At 28.7% G+C, this 14,805-nt stretch overlaps 1 protein-coding gene across 7 annotated transcripts in view; it reads right to left on the reverse strand.

The window, feature by feature from the left end:
• The window catches only part of HUWE1 (HECT, UBA and WWE domain containing E3 ubiquitin protein ligase 1), a 299,081-nt gene that overhangs the window by 113,523 nt on the left and 170,753 nt on the right, over positions 1-14,805 (reverse strand). For 6 of the 7 annotated variants that reach the window (XM_075363006.1, XM_075363009.1, XM_075363005.1 and 3 more), the window contains 2 exons: positions 13,088-13,141; positions 7,397-7,635 (listed from right to left, as the gene is read on the reverse strand). In XM_075363006.1, the coding sequence (XP_075219121.1) occupies positions 7,397-7,635; positions 13,088-13,141 (293 nt within the window). The remainder of the gene's footprint in view (positions 1-7,396; positions 7,636-13,087; positions 13,142-14,805) is intronic. The other variant, XM_075363008.1, reaches the window with a different exon arrangement.

The following is a 14,805-nucleotide window of genomic DNA, read 5'->3' on the forward strand; positions in this document are numbered from 1 at the left end:
TTTAGATAACAAGATGACAAACTTAATCAAAGAAACTTTAACTAACACATAATCTTAAAATAAAATCACTGGGAAAATTATCAAATCATTTTCCCATTGAAATCGGTATGAGATAAGGAAATGGACTTTCTCTACTACTTTTTAACTGTGCTCTTGAAAAGATAGTTAGAAAATGGAAAAAAAATTTAGACAAAAATAGTGAAATAAGCCTTGGAGCTAAAGGACAATAGATTAACTATTTATTTAGCTTTTGCTGATGATATGGCATTATTAGCTAAAAACTGGAATGAAGTTGAACAACAAATTAGAGAATTCAAAAAAAAGCAAGCTGCTAAAGTGGGACTAACCATCGCGTTTGAGAAAACAAAAATTTTGACTAATGATAAAACTGTCCGAACTTCCTTATATAAATAATAAAAAAATACAAAAAGTGGATAATCTCATATATCTTGGAGAACAGATCAGTTTGAATTCTTTAGATAAAAAACTTAGAAAAAAAAAAAGAAAAAAAGTTAAAGAAAAGAAAAAAGTTAAAGCTAATAAAATTGGATTAGCTTTCCAGCTAACAAAAAACACATGTAACAAACAGTCTTTATCATGGAACTTAAAATTTTTACTCTATAAAACTGTGATAAAGCTGGAAGCACTCCATCTGGCAGAAACCCTAAGATTGCAACAAAGGTCTAATAGAAAATCTATGGAAAAAAAAGAAAGAAAAATTATACAACAAATTTTAGTACCTAAATTTCAAAATAATCAGGTAAAATTAATTCCAAATAACAAACTTCATACAAAAATGTTAAAACTGTACGAAACAATAAGGAAAACACGAATTGATTTTACTCCCAATTATTTAGAATGAATAACAGTAGATTGATAAAAACAAATTTTTGATTTCTTCTTAAGTAAAAAATCTGAAGGCAAATGGTTCACACAGGTCCAAGAAGACCTAAAAGAACTGAAGAAATTATAAAAGAAATTGAAATTTTATGCAGAACATTAAAAGATGAAAATAAAATATTCCAGAAAGCGCCAAAACATAAAAAAAAACAGAGGTGAACTTTCTGAAAAACAAAGGAAAGAAATATCAGAAAGAATGAAGATGTACTGTACTGGGCAGTCAAAAAAAAAAAAAAAAACAGAAAAAAGATCTAAAAAAAAGAAAAATAATCTAACATGTTCCAACATGAACTATTCAGGGGAAAAAATCTATTAAATAAACCAACTAAGCAGTTTATTTGATCATGATAACGATCACGGATAAACTTGAAGATCTAGTCAACAACCTTAAACAAATCGCAGAATTAGCCCCAATAAAATCCCATAAAAAAATCAATGTTAGAACAGTGAATGTGACAAAACAGTGGAGAAAAGACATCAAGCATGGCTATTTCACCAATCCCAAAAATCAGAAACATTCTTCCAAAATCTAGTAAAAGAAAAGAAACCACCCAAACTATAAGGAGAATAACAAGACAACATCACAAGACACACTAAGGTCAACAGAAGAAGAATTCAATAAAACACAGTCGAGAGAATACTACAGAACTTTAAAAAATAAGCTCCAAAAATACGAACCCCCAACCCAACTAATAAAGAATGAAAATGGTAAACTGGTCCATAACAATAAAGACAACACAGAAATCCTAGCTAAATATTTTTAAAAACTCCTAAATTGCAAAGAGCCAACTGAACTCCTAAACTTCAACACAAACACCACCAGAAAACATCAACCCTCCCATAAATAAAAGAAGACACAAAATAAAAGAAGTCTACTAAGCACTGGGTGAGATGAATAAAAAAGTAACAGGAGATCAGACTTTTGTAGAGATCTGGAAACATGCAGGAAGATCAGCAAAAACTGCCCTTCATCTATAGTTTGTCAACATCTGGTTAAAAAAAGAACTACTAGAATAATGGATGACAGCCCTCATCCATCTGCTATACAAAAAAGGGAGCAAAAAAGACCCTAACAATTACAGAGGAATCTCACTCCTAGATACAACATACAAAATTCTTTCATCCTCAACAGGATGGGTTCACAATTCGAGAAAGAACTAGGAGAATACTACAGAGGTTTCAGAACCTGAAAGAGCTGTCAAGACTAGATCATGAGTCTCAAGCTAATAATCAATCGATTACAACAGGAAAATAAATGGAAACATGGTGATAACATTTGTAAATTTCAAGAAAGCTTATGACTGCAACCAGAGAATCCCTACCAAAAAATTCTGAGACACCTCAGACTACATACAAAATTAAAAACAAGATAAAACTGACCCTCACAAACACTAAGTCAAAGGTAAAATTCAGAGGCAAGCTCTCAGAACCATTTGAGATCAAAATAGGACTGCACCAAGGCAATGAGCTCTCACTGCTATTATTCAGAAATGTTAACGAGGGAATGACTCAAAAAATGCCCTCCAAAAGTAAAAATAAGCCAAAAAATCAAAACAGACTATCTTGGTTTCACCGACGACTTGGCAATGTTAGGAAATGACACTGTTGAAACTAAATCAAAGATATTAGAACTTCAAAACATTGCAAATAAAATTGGCGTCAAAAAACCATTCAAAAAGACAGAAATTATGCCCCAAAAACCAATACAATTAAAAGAAGTAAACATAAACTGTAATAAAATCAAAACAGTAACCCAGTTTAAATACCTCGAGAAATAATAACAAAAAAACCTAAAAGAAAAAACTTTGATCCAAATAAGAACCAAACTAGCTAAAGCTAAAAAATTAACCTGGTACACTTACAATAAAAAATGCCTATCAATAAACACAAAAATAAAACATTCCAACAAAGTTATAAAACCAGATGCCACTTATGCAGCAGAAGTACTGTTCCACCTGAATGACCAAAGCCAGACAAACTCCAAAAAACTGAAAGAACCTGCATCATCAATAAAAAGTACCAGAAAGGCAGGCATTGGTGGAGTGTGTCCAACAAAGTCGTGTACAGAGTTAAAACCCATCACTGATACCATGAATAAATGGAGACTAGGATTATTTAGACATATCATGAAGATACAAAATTCAAGACTTCTGAAACAGCTAGTACAGTACAATCTCGACTAAAAAAACACCAAGGCAGGATGCAGATGGATTAGAGAAATAAGAGAGGATCTGAAGGAAATTGACCTTACACCAGAAGACACCACAGATAAGATAAAATGAAATAAGAAAATAAAGAACAAAAACACTCGCTTCATACTCACAGGAAAATTCAAAACACGAACCCTTTTCAACAAACTAGAAAGGGTAAAAATATCGGAACATACAAAAAAGTACGGGAAGGACCTCTCGGTCCAAACAGTTTCATTGAAGAGACTTGGATAATGGACTGACTGACCCACCGGGTTGGTCTAGTGGTGAACGCGTCTTCCCAAATCAGCTGATTTGGAAGCCGAGAGTTCCAGCGTTCAAGTCCTAGTAAAGCCAGTTATTTTTACATGGATTTGAATACTAGATCGTGGATACCGGTGTTCTTTGGTGGTTGGGTTTCAATTAACCACACATCTCAGGAATGGTCGAACTGAGAATGTACAAGACTACACTTCATTTACACTCATACATATCATCCTCATTCATCCTCTGAAGTATTATCTAAACGGTAGTTACCGGAGGCTAAACAGGAAAAGAAAGGATAATGGACTGACTAAACTGATCCTATGTGGTCATAAAAAATAATAATAATAAAAAAGCCACCTAAGTACAGAATATTAGATAAGACGTAAAGACATATCTTACCTCAATTTTTCAATAAGTACTTTCGCAGGATTCCACATTCTCTGTAATGAAGATCATACTCATTGTGACTCAAGATGTGTGAAATAAGAATCTAGTATAAGTATAGAAATCCCAGTACTGGAATCTAGCGTCCAGTACTGGGCAGTAGAGTTACGTGTTCATCCATAACTAAATTCAAGATTACACACAGTAACAATTTCAGCAATTTCTAAATTCTAATTTTTAAAAAACAATTATTTTTAGTATAATTATAGAATTAGATACAAACTGAAGATGTGGGATCCCATGAAAATCATTTCTTAGTAATAATTTAGTTAAGTTTACTTATCTGTTTACTGTGTTTTGAAGGTTTAAGTTTCATTTGATATTAATTAAATATATATATATTTTAAAGTAGTTAGTAACATTAATCATGAGTTTGTTTTTATAAGTGACAAACTCCAATTTTTTTTAAAACAAAAGATCCAATGAAAGAAAATCTTTGTAAAAGTTATCAACTATGAAGAAATTACACACTCCAGATGTTTTCTTATTTTTATATATGCTCTATATTCATCAACCAAAAATAACATGAATCAAACAGTAATGAAATGCTAATTCACACTACAGTAATCCCTTGCTATTCGCAGGGGTTCCACTCCGTGTAAATAGTGCGAATAACAAAACCGTGAATACCAAAACCAAATTTATATGGCAAAAAGGGGATTACATTCTTAAAAAACCCGAATATCAATTTTATACACTAAAGTACTTATTTAAAAACTATGTACTGCTATATGCTAAACATACTATATGCTAATGTATGAGTAATAAATATAAATAAATATTTTTAAATTACGTACAGTACAGTATTCTATCTTTATTCACCTCATGTTTTTATTTTAATTTTGAACAATGAAAAACCGTAAACACTAAACACTAAGAAGAGAATGTTTTAACAACATAATGTAGACCTACGTTAACTTACTTTATTCTTTTAAAAAAAAACTCTAAATTTTTCTTTGTTTTTAGTTCTATGGTGCTAATGCTGTTTCATACTGGCATTTAAAATTTATTGACTGCTCTAGAAAAGGATCAGTTACAGAAACCTTCATTAACTGCCTAGCTGGACAAAAGATTTAGTTTACAGATTTTAAGTTTAGTAATTCACTTCTAACTTCTTTTTTCTTCATCTTCAGGAATAGGTAAAAAGCAGCAGTTTTGTTTTCTTTGTATTTTCAATTTTAATTTTTTCTTAACAATGTTGGGCACAAACTCAGCCACTGTGCATTGATCATTGATGATTTATTTCATCAACTGACGGCTTAATGTTTCCAATGGAATCTACAATGGTGTAATTTTTCCACCACCAACTCACAATCAATGAATTATCCACCTCTGTTTCACTTATCAATTCGCTAAAAGTTCACCATAGATAATAGATTTAGAAAGCAGCGATGATCCCTTAATCCAAAGGTTGAACTAGAGCTGACATATTTGGTGGCAAAAATACTACTTCTACATTAGGAAACAAAAATCTTATTTCTTCTGGATGTCCTAGAGCATTATAAATTAAAACAAGAATTTTAAATGGCAAAGACTTTGTTTTCAGACAAAGTTCATCATGTTTTGCAAAAATATGAAACCACTCAATAAAAAGAGATGCTGTTACCCACGCTTATTGTTTTGTTTTCCATAAAACTGGTAAATTATTTGTATAATTTTTAAATTTGTTTGCAGTTTAACCAGTAAAATTCACTCTTTAGAAAACTGGGAGAGGCAACCACGAGTAAGTTAAAACCACGAACGCCAAACCCACAAATAGTGATGGATTACTATATTTAAAAATCACTGCTAACTCAATAAATAACCAAATGTACCTTATTCATTAAGACTACAGATACATCATACAGGGGAAAATACGGATTAAATTTTTTTATTAAATCACTGACAATCTCACTGAAATATTCACACAACTTAAGTCCGACTTAATTTATACAAAAATATAACAACTTGTTAATGTTTATTAACTCATTAAAAGATGCATAGTTCGCACAACAAACTTACTCAGAGTAACTCTATTACAATACAGCTTAAAAATTCTGAATAAGATGTATTTGTCACAATTCTCCAACAAATCAACTAGACTTACAATCTTTGTAATAGATTTCAATGTTTTAGATTTAGTAAATAAGTCTGAATTTTTTCTGAGATTTACCTCAACAGCCATATCCAGACGGTGCTTCAAATTAGGATGTCAAATGATCTACCTAATTTTTCATTAATTCATTAACTTCAGATTAAGAGGCTTTAGATAAAATAAAAAATAAAAAAACGTAATAATAATTACTAACTTTCATTCAAAATTACAAAAAAATTACATAGTTCAATATATTACCAGTTAAGAATTACAAGAAATAAAGATGAAAATTGGAAAAACCAATAGAATTTTCTTTATAAATAGGTGAACTACAATAAATAATGGTTTAAAAAAAATAGAGCTGATAATGTTCAGAGTATTCTATTCTGTACTGGTTCCAGTGTAACCCCAGTAAGATGTGACAATACAGAACAGATATTTTTAAATATCTCACTGATATTTCTATAACATATTCTGGATTATAAAACAAAAGATTTTATTAATATGAAAAATAAAAAAGAACTTATTTTTAATTCAAATCACATTTCTTCCATGAAACAAGAAATAATTTTTTTTTTTAGATTTAAATGGTTCAAGGTTTTTTTTTATAATGTAGCTAAATTCAGTCTTCCACATTAAAATTCTGATTGCTATGCACAAGTGTTATTTTATTAAATAAAAATTCATTATTGATAATTAATTACAATCAAACTGATTTTTTACTTAAACAGTTTATTTATAAACTTAACATGAAATCTAGATGTGAAGCTTTAACCACCAAATTCTGTTTAGATAGCAGAATATAAGCACTTTTTTTATTTCAAGAATTATTCTGGCATTTACTACTATATTTCAATAAATAAAAATAGGAATTATTTTTGTTTATTACATTTTAAATGGCATCAATTGCAATATTCATTAACCAATAATAATTGCAAACATGCAAGAAAACTGCACTTAGTGTTTTTAATGTTCGCGACCTACTTACACAAACAGGACAGTTAACTATATATACATTAGACCTCAGGTATTTTACATCACATACTTTAATTTCTAGGATGCTATTTCTTAAATATTTTATGGTTTGCCAAACCTTCAGATCATAAGGACTATTATTTCTTAGACTTACTCAGAGCCCAGTATTACTAATAATATTATTTTCTAAATACAAATTGTACTCAGTAATATCAAAGAAATAATCCTGATTCATGTTACAATTTATAAAAGTTAACTCCAAAATCATTAATATAAACTTAATACGAATATAAAAAACGTTATACTTTTTTAAATATTATGTTATTAAAACTTAAATATTTATACTTTTCAAAATATCTTAAAGACTAAATAAGAGGAATGTAGAGAGGAATGTCACAGAATGAATGAAATTAATACCCACATAAATGGGATATAGCACTGATTCCTACAAAACTATAGATTGTCATTTTCAAATTACCTAATTCTATGAATGAATTATGGAAAAAACATAATAAAGGAAAATTACGTTAAGTACAGAATTACTTACAGGTGCACTTGACGGCTGTTGGTCTGTTTGGAAAAGCTGAGCTGATTGATAAACTCCACCACTGTTTTGAGATTGTGCCTGAGCAACCATATAAAGTGGAAGCGAAGCATTCTGATGGACAGAAATAGTTGAACCAGAAGTACTTCCTCCATTTGGTGTGGCCTGATCGGCATTAAGAAGATCAGGAAATGAACTACTTTGGTTACCTGAATGAACAGCTCTTGATGCCTGCTCAAATCCTGTATCAATACATTAATGTCAAGAATTATTTAATAATCAATAATAATTTACACAATTAACAATAAATATAAAATAATAGAAATACTTAATAAATAAGAAAGAAAAACTAATCAATAAATAAATACTTAACTAAGTTAGAAATAGCAAATCTAGTAAAACAAAATAACTAAGATCTTGCAACATGCACAGTTAAAAACAGATTTGATTAAATTAGTGGGTTATCTGAAAATAAATATTTTTGGACTGACCTGATATTTAAATTCTTTAACAATATCCACCTAACATAAAAATCTGAAGCCCAACCATAATTAAGTAATCAGAGAAATTAGGACAATACATTTGTTAAATGTTTTCAACTATATTTTTTATTATAGAAAACAGATAATTAAAGATGCAAAAACAAAAATAACCAGTGTAGAAAGGAAAGATATGTACATAAAAATTGCATTACCAACAAAGAGGTTATTAGTATGGTATAAAGAAACAAACTTCAAAACAAGAGTAATCTGAGTAATTATAAGTATTCTATATGCCAACAAACATACCAAAATACACAATCTATGCAAAACATTAGGAACTTTTCAGTATGAAAAGTTCATATAAGATTATATATTCCTTCAAAATAAATTACAAAATTACTATACGTTCATAAACTTAAATGTAGAATATTTTGTGGCAGCAGTACTGTGTAGAAAAAAATCAACACTATACTATAATATATGTACATGCATAATTAAAAAAATGTTATATGCAATGAAATCCTGCGGTAACGGTAACAAATATCCTTTGATACTAATTTCTTATGATATTAGTTTGAGAGAGACATACGATGTGATGAGACGTTCTTGAAAAAATAAATTATAAAAAACATAGCTGGAACATATGTGGTGATTTGAAAGTTATAGCTGTTTTGTTACGCATGCAGTTACACTATATGTAAGTCCATTTGTTTTTTTTTGTAGACGAGTCAGCGGAGCTAAGGATAAACATTACGTTACCAAAGAGTGGAAGAAACGACACAACATAACTCCAAATGGGAAAAATATTACTCATGAGCCCTTAACTGAACCCAAAAAAATATTTTTACCCTCTCACCATATCAAGCTAGGACTAATGAAAAATTTTATAAAAGTAATGAAGGATAGTCCGGATTTTTGTACATCAGGCAGAAATTTCAGAATGTAAGTGAAGGAAAAATTAAAGAAGGAATATTTGTTGGTCTTCAAATAAGAGAGTTGGTTAAAGATGATATATTTAACTCGATGTTAATTAATGTAGAAAGCACAGCTTGGACTTCATTTAAGGACATTTGCAAAAATTTTCTCGGCAAACAAAAATCCGACAATTACCACTATATTGTTAATCAACTTCTTACTTCATATAGAGCTATGGGATGTAATATGTCTTGGAAATACATTTACTCCACTCACATTGGATTTTTTCACGGACAACCTTGGAGATGTAAGTGATGAACACGGTGAACATTTCCACAGACATTTCAGTGATAGAAAGCCACTCACTAAAGGGAAATGGAATACTAACATGCTAGCCAATTACTGTTGGACATTAATACGGGATGTGCCTGAGGCTATTTATAAAAGAAAAGCATCAGCAAAATCATTCTAACACAACACAGATATAGCCATGCAAAATTATAAATTTTACAGATTTTAACTATATTTTCCATTAATTTTTTTAAAAGTATAATCTATTTAAAACTAAGGGTGATAGAAAAATTGTATTTAGAGATCTGTAATTTATGTAAAAAAGCAATTAAAGAGATGGTATTACACTTAGAGAAACATTAAAAAAAAAATTTTGTCTATCAGTAATATAGTTTTAAGTAAAATATTCTGTGTATAATACAGCATTATAAAAAACACACATAAAACATAATATTCACAAAAAAATTACAAAAAGAAATACATAATATACATTATCTTTCCTAATTCACAGTCAAAGTAAACAGCCTCAAACTAGATACATCACAAATTCCAAAAAAAAAAACTATTTAAACATTACTAAATCAAGAACTGCAGCTTCTTTCTTTATTCGCATATACAGAAAAGAAAGAAGTTTGTTAACCTCAGATTAAAGAAAGACTAAATTTCTGAAGAGTATGAAATAAGCCAACAAGTTAGTTACAGTCATAAGACTAAAGCTTACAACTTCATTAAGGATTGGAATCCATAGAATAATTCAGATTCTATAAGATATTTCCATCCAAAAATATAAATAGGCCAACCACTATAAATGAACAGGCTAAAGACCTATTTGGAATCTGAACTGTCATTTCAAAAGAGAGTGAAACATAACACAATATATTAAAAAGCTGAATATTTTGATTTAAATTTTGCAATCTATTATACAGAAGACCAACACGACCTGACAGGATTATAATTACCCATACACCATCGTGATACTTTATTACAGGATGAACATTTTTATTCTAATGCAACATTAAATCCCTACTATTATTGTATTCATTAAATTTAACTTTTGTCCCATGAACAAAAATAATATTACTGGAAAAAATAATCACGATGCCAAAGAAATTTTGCCACTACAGAGATGAGTAGAATTACATCTGCTGCAACAGAAGAATTAAAATACATTACTTAAATAGGAATGTGAAGAAACGCACAAATATTGATGCTACTAGGAGAGCCCTAATAGCAAGATTTCATTGTATTTGGAAGACTAGCAGTCCTGCACCTTGTCAACCGAGACTGAAGAAAAGATCTTATAATAGCAACAAGCACAAATATATATTTTATGTAATAACTTCACAAGAATGTAATAAAAACATAAATAAACAAGCAAATAGCTTTTGTAACAGCAGTTTATCAAATGATAGTAATAAAAACTAAACAAGTTCAAACATGATTCCAATTATTTACATGTATATAAATTCTAGAACATACAATGAAATATATTATAATTATTTAATTTGAATTTTTTTTAAGCCACAAGATCAAACAGAATAAAGAAAAAATTCTATCAAATATGATGGAAAGTTGCAGGTTCTTAGTTTTAAATGGAAGGAGTGTATGTGATGCAAACTGTAAAGTTACTTTTACTGGAGATAAAAAGAGGAACATTGTAAATTCTATGCAATATAATTATATAGGTTTGTAATTCTTTTACGGTTTTAGAATTTTCACTATTATCGATCATTTACACTGTGCTTTGCTACTAGCTAATCCTAATTTGAGATTTAATAAAAGTTGTATTACTCAGAAGACACAAAAATTATTGGATCTTTAAACAGAATAACAAATCTTAAATTATAGGAATGAGTCTGAATATTTTATATTTTGTGTGATCAATCTCCGTATAAAATGTATAGTTAAAAGTTGGCAGTTATGAAGTATAACTTACTGTGAAGTAAAAAATACAGGTCTGATTCTACTACAAAAACATGCAATAAACCTTGATTTTCAAGTGTAAGGAAGCCGAGTTGAATATGAGGAGAAAGTTTAGATTAAGAAAATTAATGATTATATTGAAACTTTGTATAAGAATTTATTGTTCTGTTACGAGGTTACAGAGATATATCATACCTACTGCAAAAAATTTGTTAATGTAAAACATAATCTAGTTTTGTACAACCAAAATAATACTAAGGAATTTTGTTAGCAGTTTTAATTATTAAATGAAACCATTTAATATCATTTGGGATAGTGAATGTTCCTACGGGATGAAATGAATCCAATCAGAATTTTTATTAAAAAAAAAAGGGGGGGGGGGGGAGCTCACACTCACCTGATAACTGTTAAGGGTATTCATTGCCAAATGTAATTGTTAAGTTGTTTATTAAACTGACACAAAAGATTAACAGATCGGCTTGAGTGCAGGAATCCACTGAATAAGAACCAAAATGGGTTTTGTAAGAATGGCAGTTGTATCAATAGTATTTTTACTCTTTAATTGGTGATAACTGTAAATAGTTTATCTTTGCCAATTTGAGAAAATCGTTTAACAGTACCGATCATCAGTTATTTAGGTTCAAACTTACAATATAAGCAGGAAGCTAATTAAAATTATTAGAATCATAAAAATATATGCGTTAAATATACATGTTATTGCTACTAGCCGGGTTAATAATCATTATATAGTGCATATTAATATACCTATCAAGTATCTCAGTCAAACTGAATTTGTTCAAGCAAAATTTCTTAAATCCTTACTTCATTTATTAAGGCGGGTAAATGAACCGTATATAAGGTTAGGTGTGAATTCAGTCTGATTAAATTAAAACTTATGGCAATAAAAAGGGTTTAAACCAATGGTGTAAGTTATTATGAATACCTAATAAAGGAATTCTAAAATTATGAATACCTAATAAAGGAATTCTAAAATTATATTACAATAAAGAGCTAATTGGCTGCAATATTTTTAGTAAGCATAACCAGTGGTCACAGTTAGAACAGTTGTATAAGGTTGGTTTTATATTATGACTGGAACAAGATACAGTGCAGTTATTGTAAGATAATGTAAATATCAAATTGTAAAAAATTAAGAGGATACTGATAAAATTTGGTGTTCTAGCTATAATGCATTTTATCAGTGTTTCAAGAATACTGTAACAGTAGAGGAATATACTATTAAGAGTACAGAGTTAAAAATAACAAAAATTATGTCAGTTATATATTAATTATCTGAAACATGGTTGTAATTATGTAAAAGTGAATATCAGAAATTACGCACATTAATTTTGTAATTTATTAAGAGATGCCACTTTGGTAGTTTTTCAGGAAAAATGAATGTTTTTTTTTTTAAATTGATTTTTCATAATTAAACTCAAAATAATAATTTTATAAATCACAATGTAATTTAACAATTTTAATATCTTTCCTTCACGATAATTTTATTTCATAATTAATTTTAATTTAGTATTATAAGTGCAGATGCTTAATCTATTTATACTTATATTTTATGAAATACTCTTTCCTTTGTTTTATTTAAAGCTTGTAATTTATGTTCCCATCTATTATTATATATGAAAAGGTTAGATTTATGTTTGAAGACAACTGTTTCTTTTTTGTTTACCAAACTCAACTGTAAAAGTTTAAACTTTTAAGGAGTAAATAAATATATAATACAGAAAAAGGATGATAATACTAATGCACATTTAGTTTCAATGCTATAAAAGCTTAATGAAGAGCAACGAGCACACTAAAATCTCACAAAAATAAATATCAATAAAGCCACTGAAATATAAGATATATATATATATAAATATATATATATAAAATATAAAAAAGCAAACTATCATGGCATGTAGGTGGTGAATTACGCAATTTAGTAGCAAAATAAAAAAATATTCTAATTTATATATGTATGTGGGTTAATGCAATGCAAAATTAAAATACCATTAAAAAATAACAAAACTGAAAGAAGTGAGTGATACAAGAGAAAAATATAAAAGATATCAGTATTTAATCACACCTCTTCCAGTTTGTTCCATACTATCCCAGTTGGAAGTAAATCCCGAAGTTTGATCTGCAAATGTAAATTCAAATTATATGACATCAGTTCATGTCATTTTATAAGTACCATTCTCAATATACAACTACAACAGCAGCATATTAAGTAATTTATAATGTAATATAATTTCATTATTTCTAAAGATTTTCAAACTTAACTACATATAAGTAGAACATCTGCAGGATTTATATAGGCTGTGTCATTATATTTGTGTATTGTATATTGTATCTGTAAACTACAATCACAAGCTTTCTGGACTTCAGAAAGATAGAAAAATGCAAAATTGGAGGGATTAAAAATTTCAAATTAACTAACACTTTATTTGGTTTGAAGGGGCTGTAAAACTTGCATTACACTGATGCAGCTGTGCAAGTGAATTTAAAAGTATTACTATACACACCCATTTTATGAGACTTCACCCAGCCCTTCGTGCCGGACAGTGAATCACACCACATGCTATTTCTCACAGTCAGATATATGTTAATAGACAAGAAATTTCAATCAATCTAGTCTGTTTAATTAATAAATTTTTAATTACAGCAGTGCACAATCAAACATCTATAACAAAAACTAAACACATTCAAACAGTACTTCAGTCATAAATCTTTTTTATTTTTTAAGACCTATGAATAAACTTTAACAAAGATTAAATGCTATATTTTAATGGTACATCATGAGGTCAACTCCAAGAAGACAAGGATGTAATTTAACTACATTTTTCTTAAATATTCTTAGAATGAGATAAAAAAAAGAGAAGCATGACAAATTTAAGAACATTGTATCATGAGAATTACAGAATGCAACCACCTTAAAATCAAAACATAAGTAAACTGATAAAAAATATTTCTAAAAGGAAAGAGCCTCAAGTTCAATTTTTAAAAAATACTATACTATAGATGATGGCCACAAAAAAATTATAAAACTTACTTTTATTCTAATAACTGCACTTAAAATCCTTTTTGGATTTTGTTGCTGCACCTCCAACTAACCAAGCTGGGTGCATACACACCATATTGAGGAAACTAATGCGATACAGAGTATTTCTGTTACCACTGACTATAATAGGGCCACTAGGTTTTGAATGTTTTATTGTTACTTGGAACTATTCATTATACAACACAGTAACTCCAAGTTAATTCAACTATTTTACAAACTCTGTTTAATATTTCTGCATCAGGTAATTTTTTTATTAGTTTCTTTTTTAATAGTTCAAGAGTTAAATTTTATTAATATGATAGACTGTAATAAATACTCATTTAAAACGTTTATTTGACTTACTTGTTGGAAGCATTGTTTTATAGGAAATTTTTAAATACTTTCTTCAAATAATTATAATAATATTAATAATTTACATTATAAAAATTGAAATATTAATAATTTACTTATATAACATAATTAAATTGCAAATAACCTATATTAATTTGCAAATAAAGATAAATTCATTACCTACATATACAGTACAAACAACAGCACAAAAATGAAAACCTACTCTAGTATAAGTGATGAGAACACCTGAGTGCATGTTTATAATAAAATTTGTTAGTTTATTTTTAAAATGAGGTACACCATTTCTTTTATAAATCTTCATACTTTTTGTTTGGATTAGAAATTTTTCAATGTAATTGCTTTCAACTGAGTAACGCAAGGTCCTACAATCTGACCATTTTAAGTCTTCGTTT

This window comes from Lycorma delicatula, chromosome 4 (assembly GCF_047948215.1).
Source record: "Lycorma delicatula isolate Av1 chromosome 4, ASM4794821v1, whole genome shotgun sequence".
NCBI classification, from domain to species: Eukaryota; Metazoa; Arthropoda; class Insecta; order Hemiptera; family Fulgoridae; genus Lycorma; species Lycorma delicatula.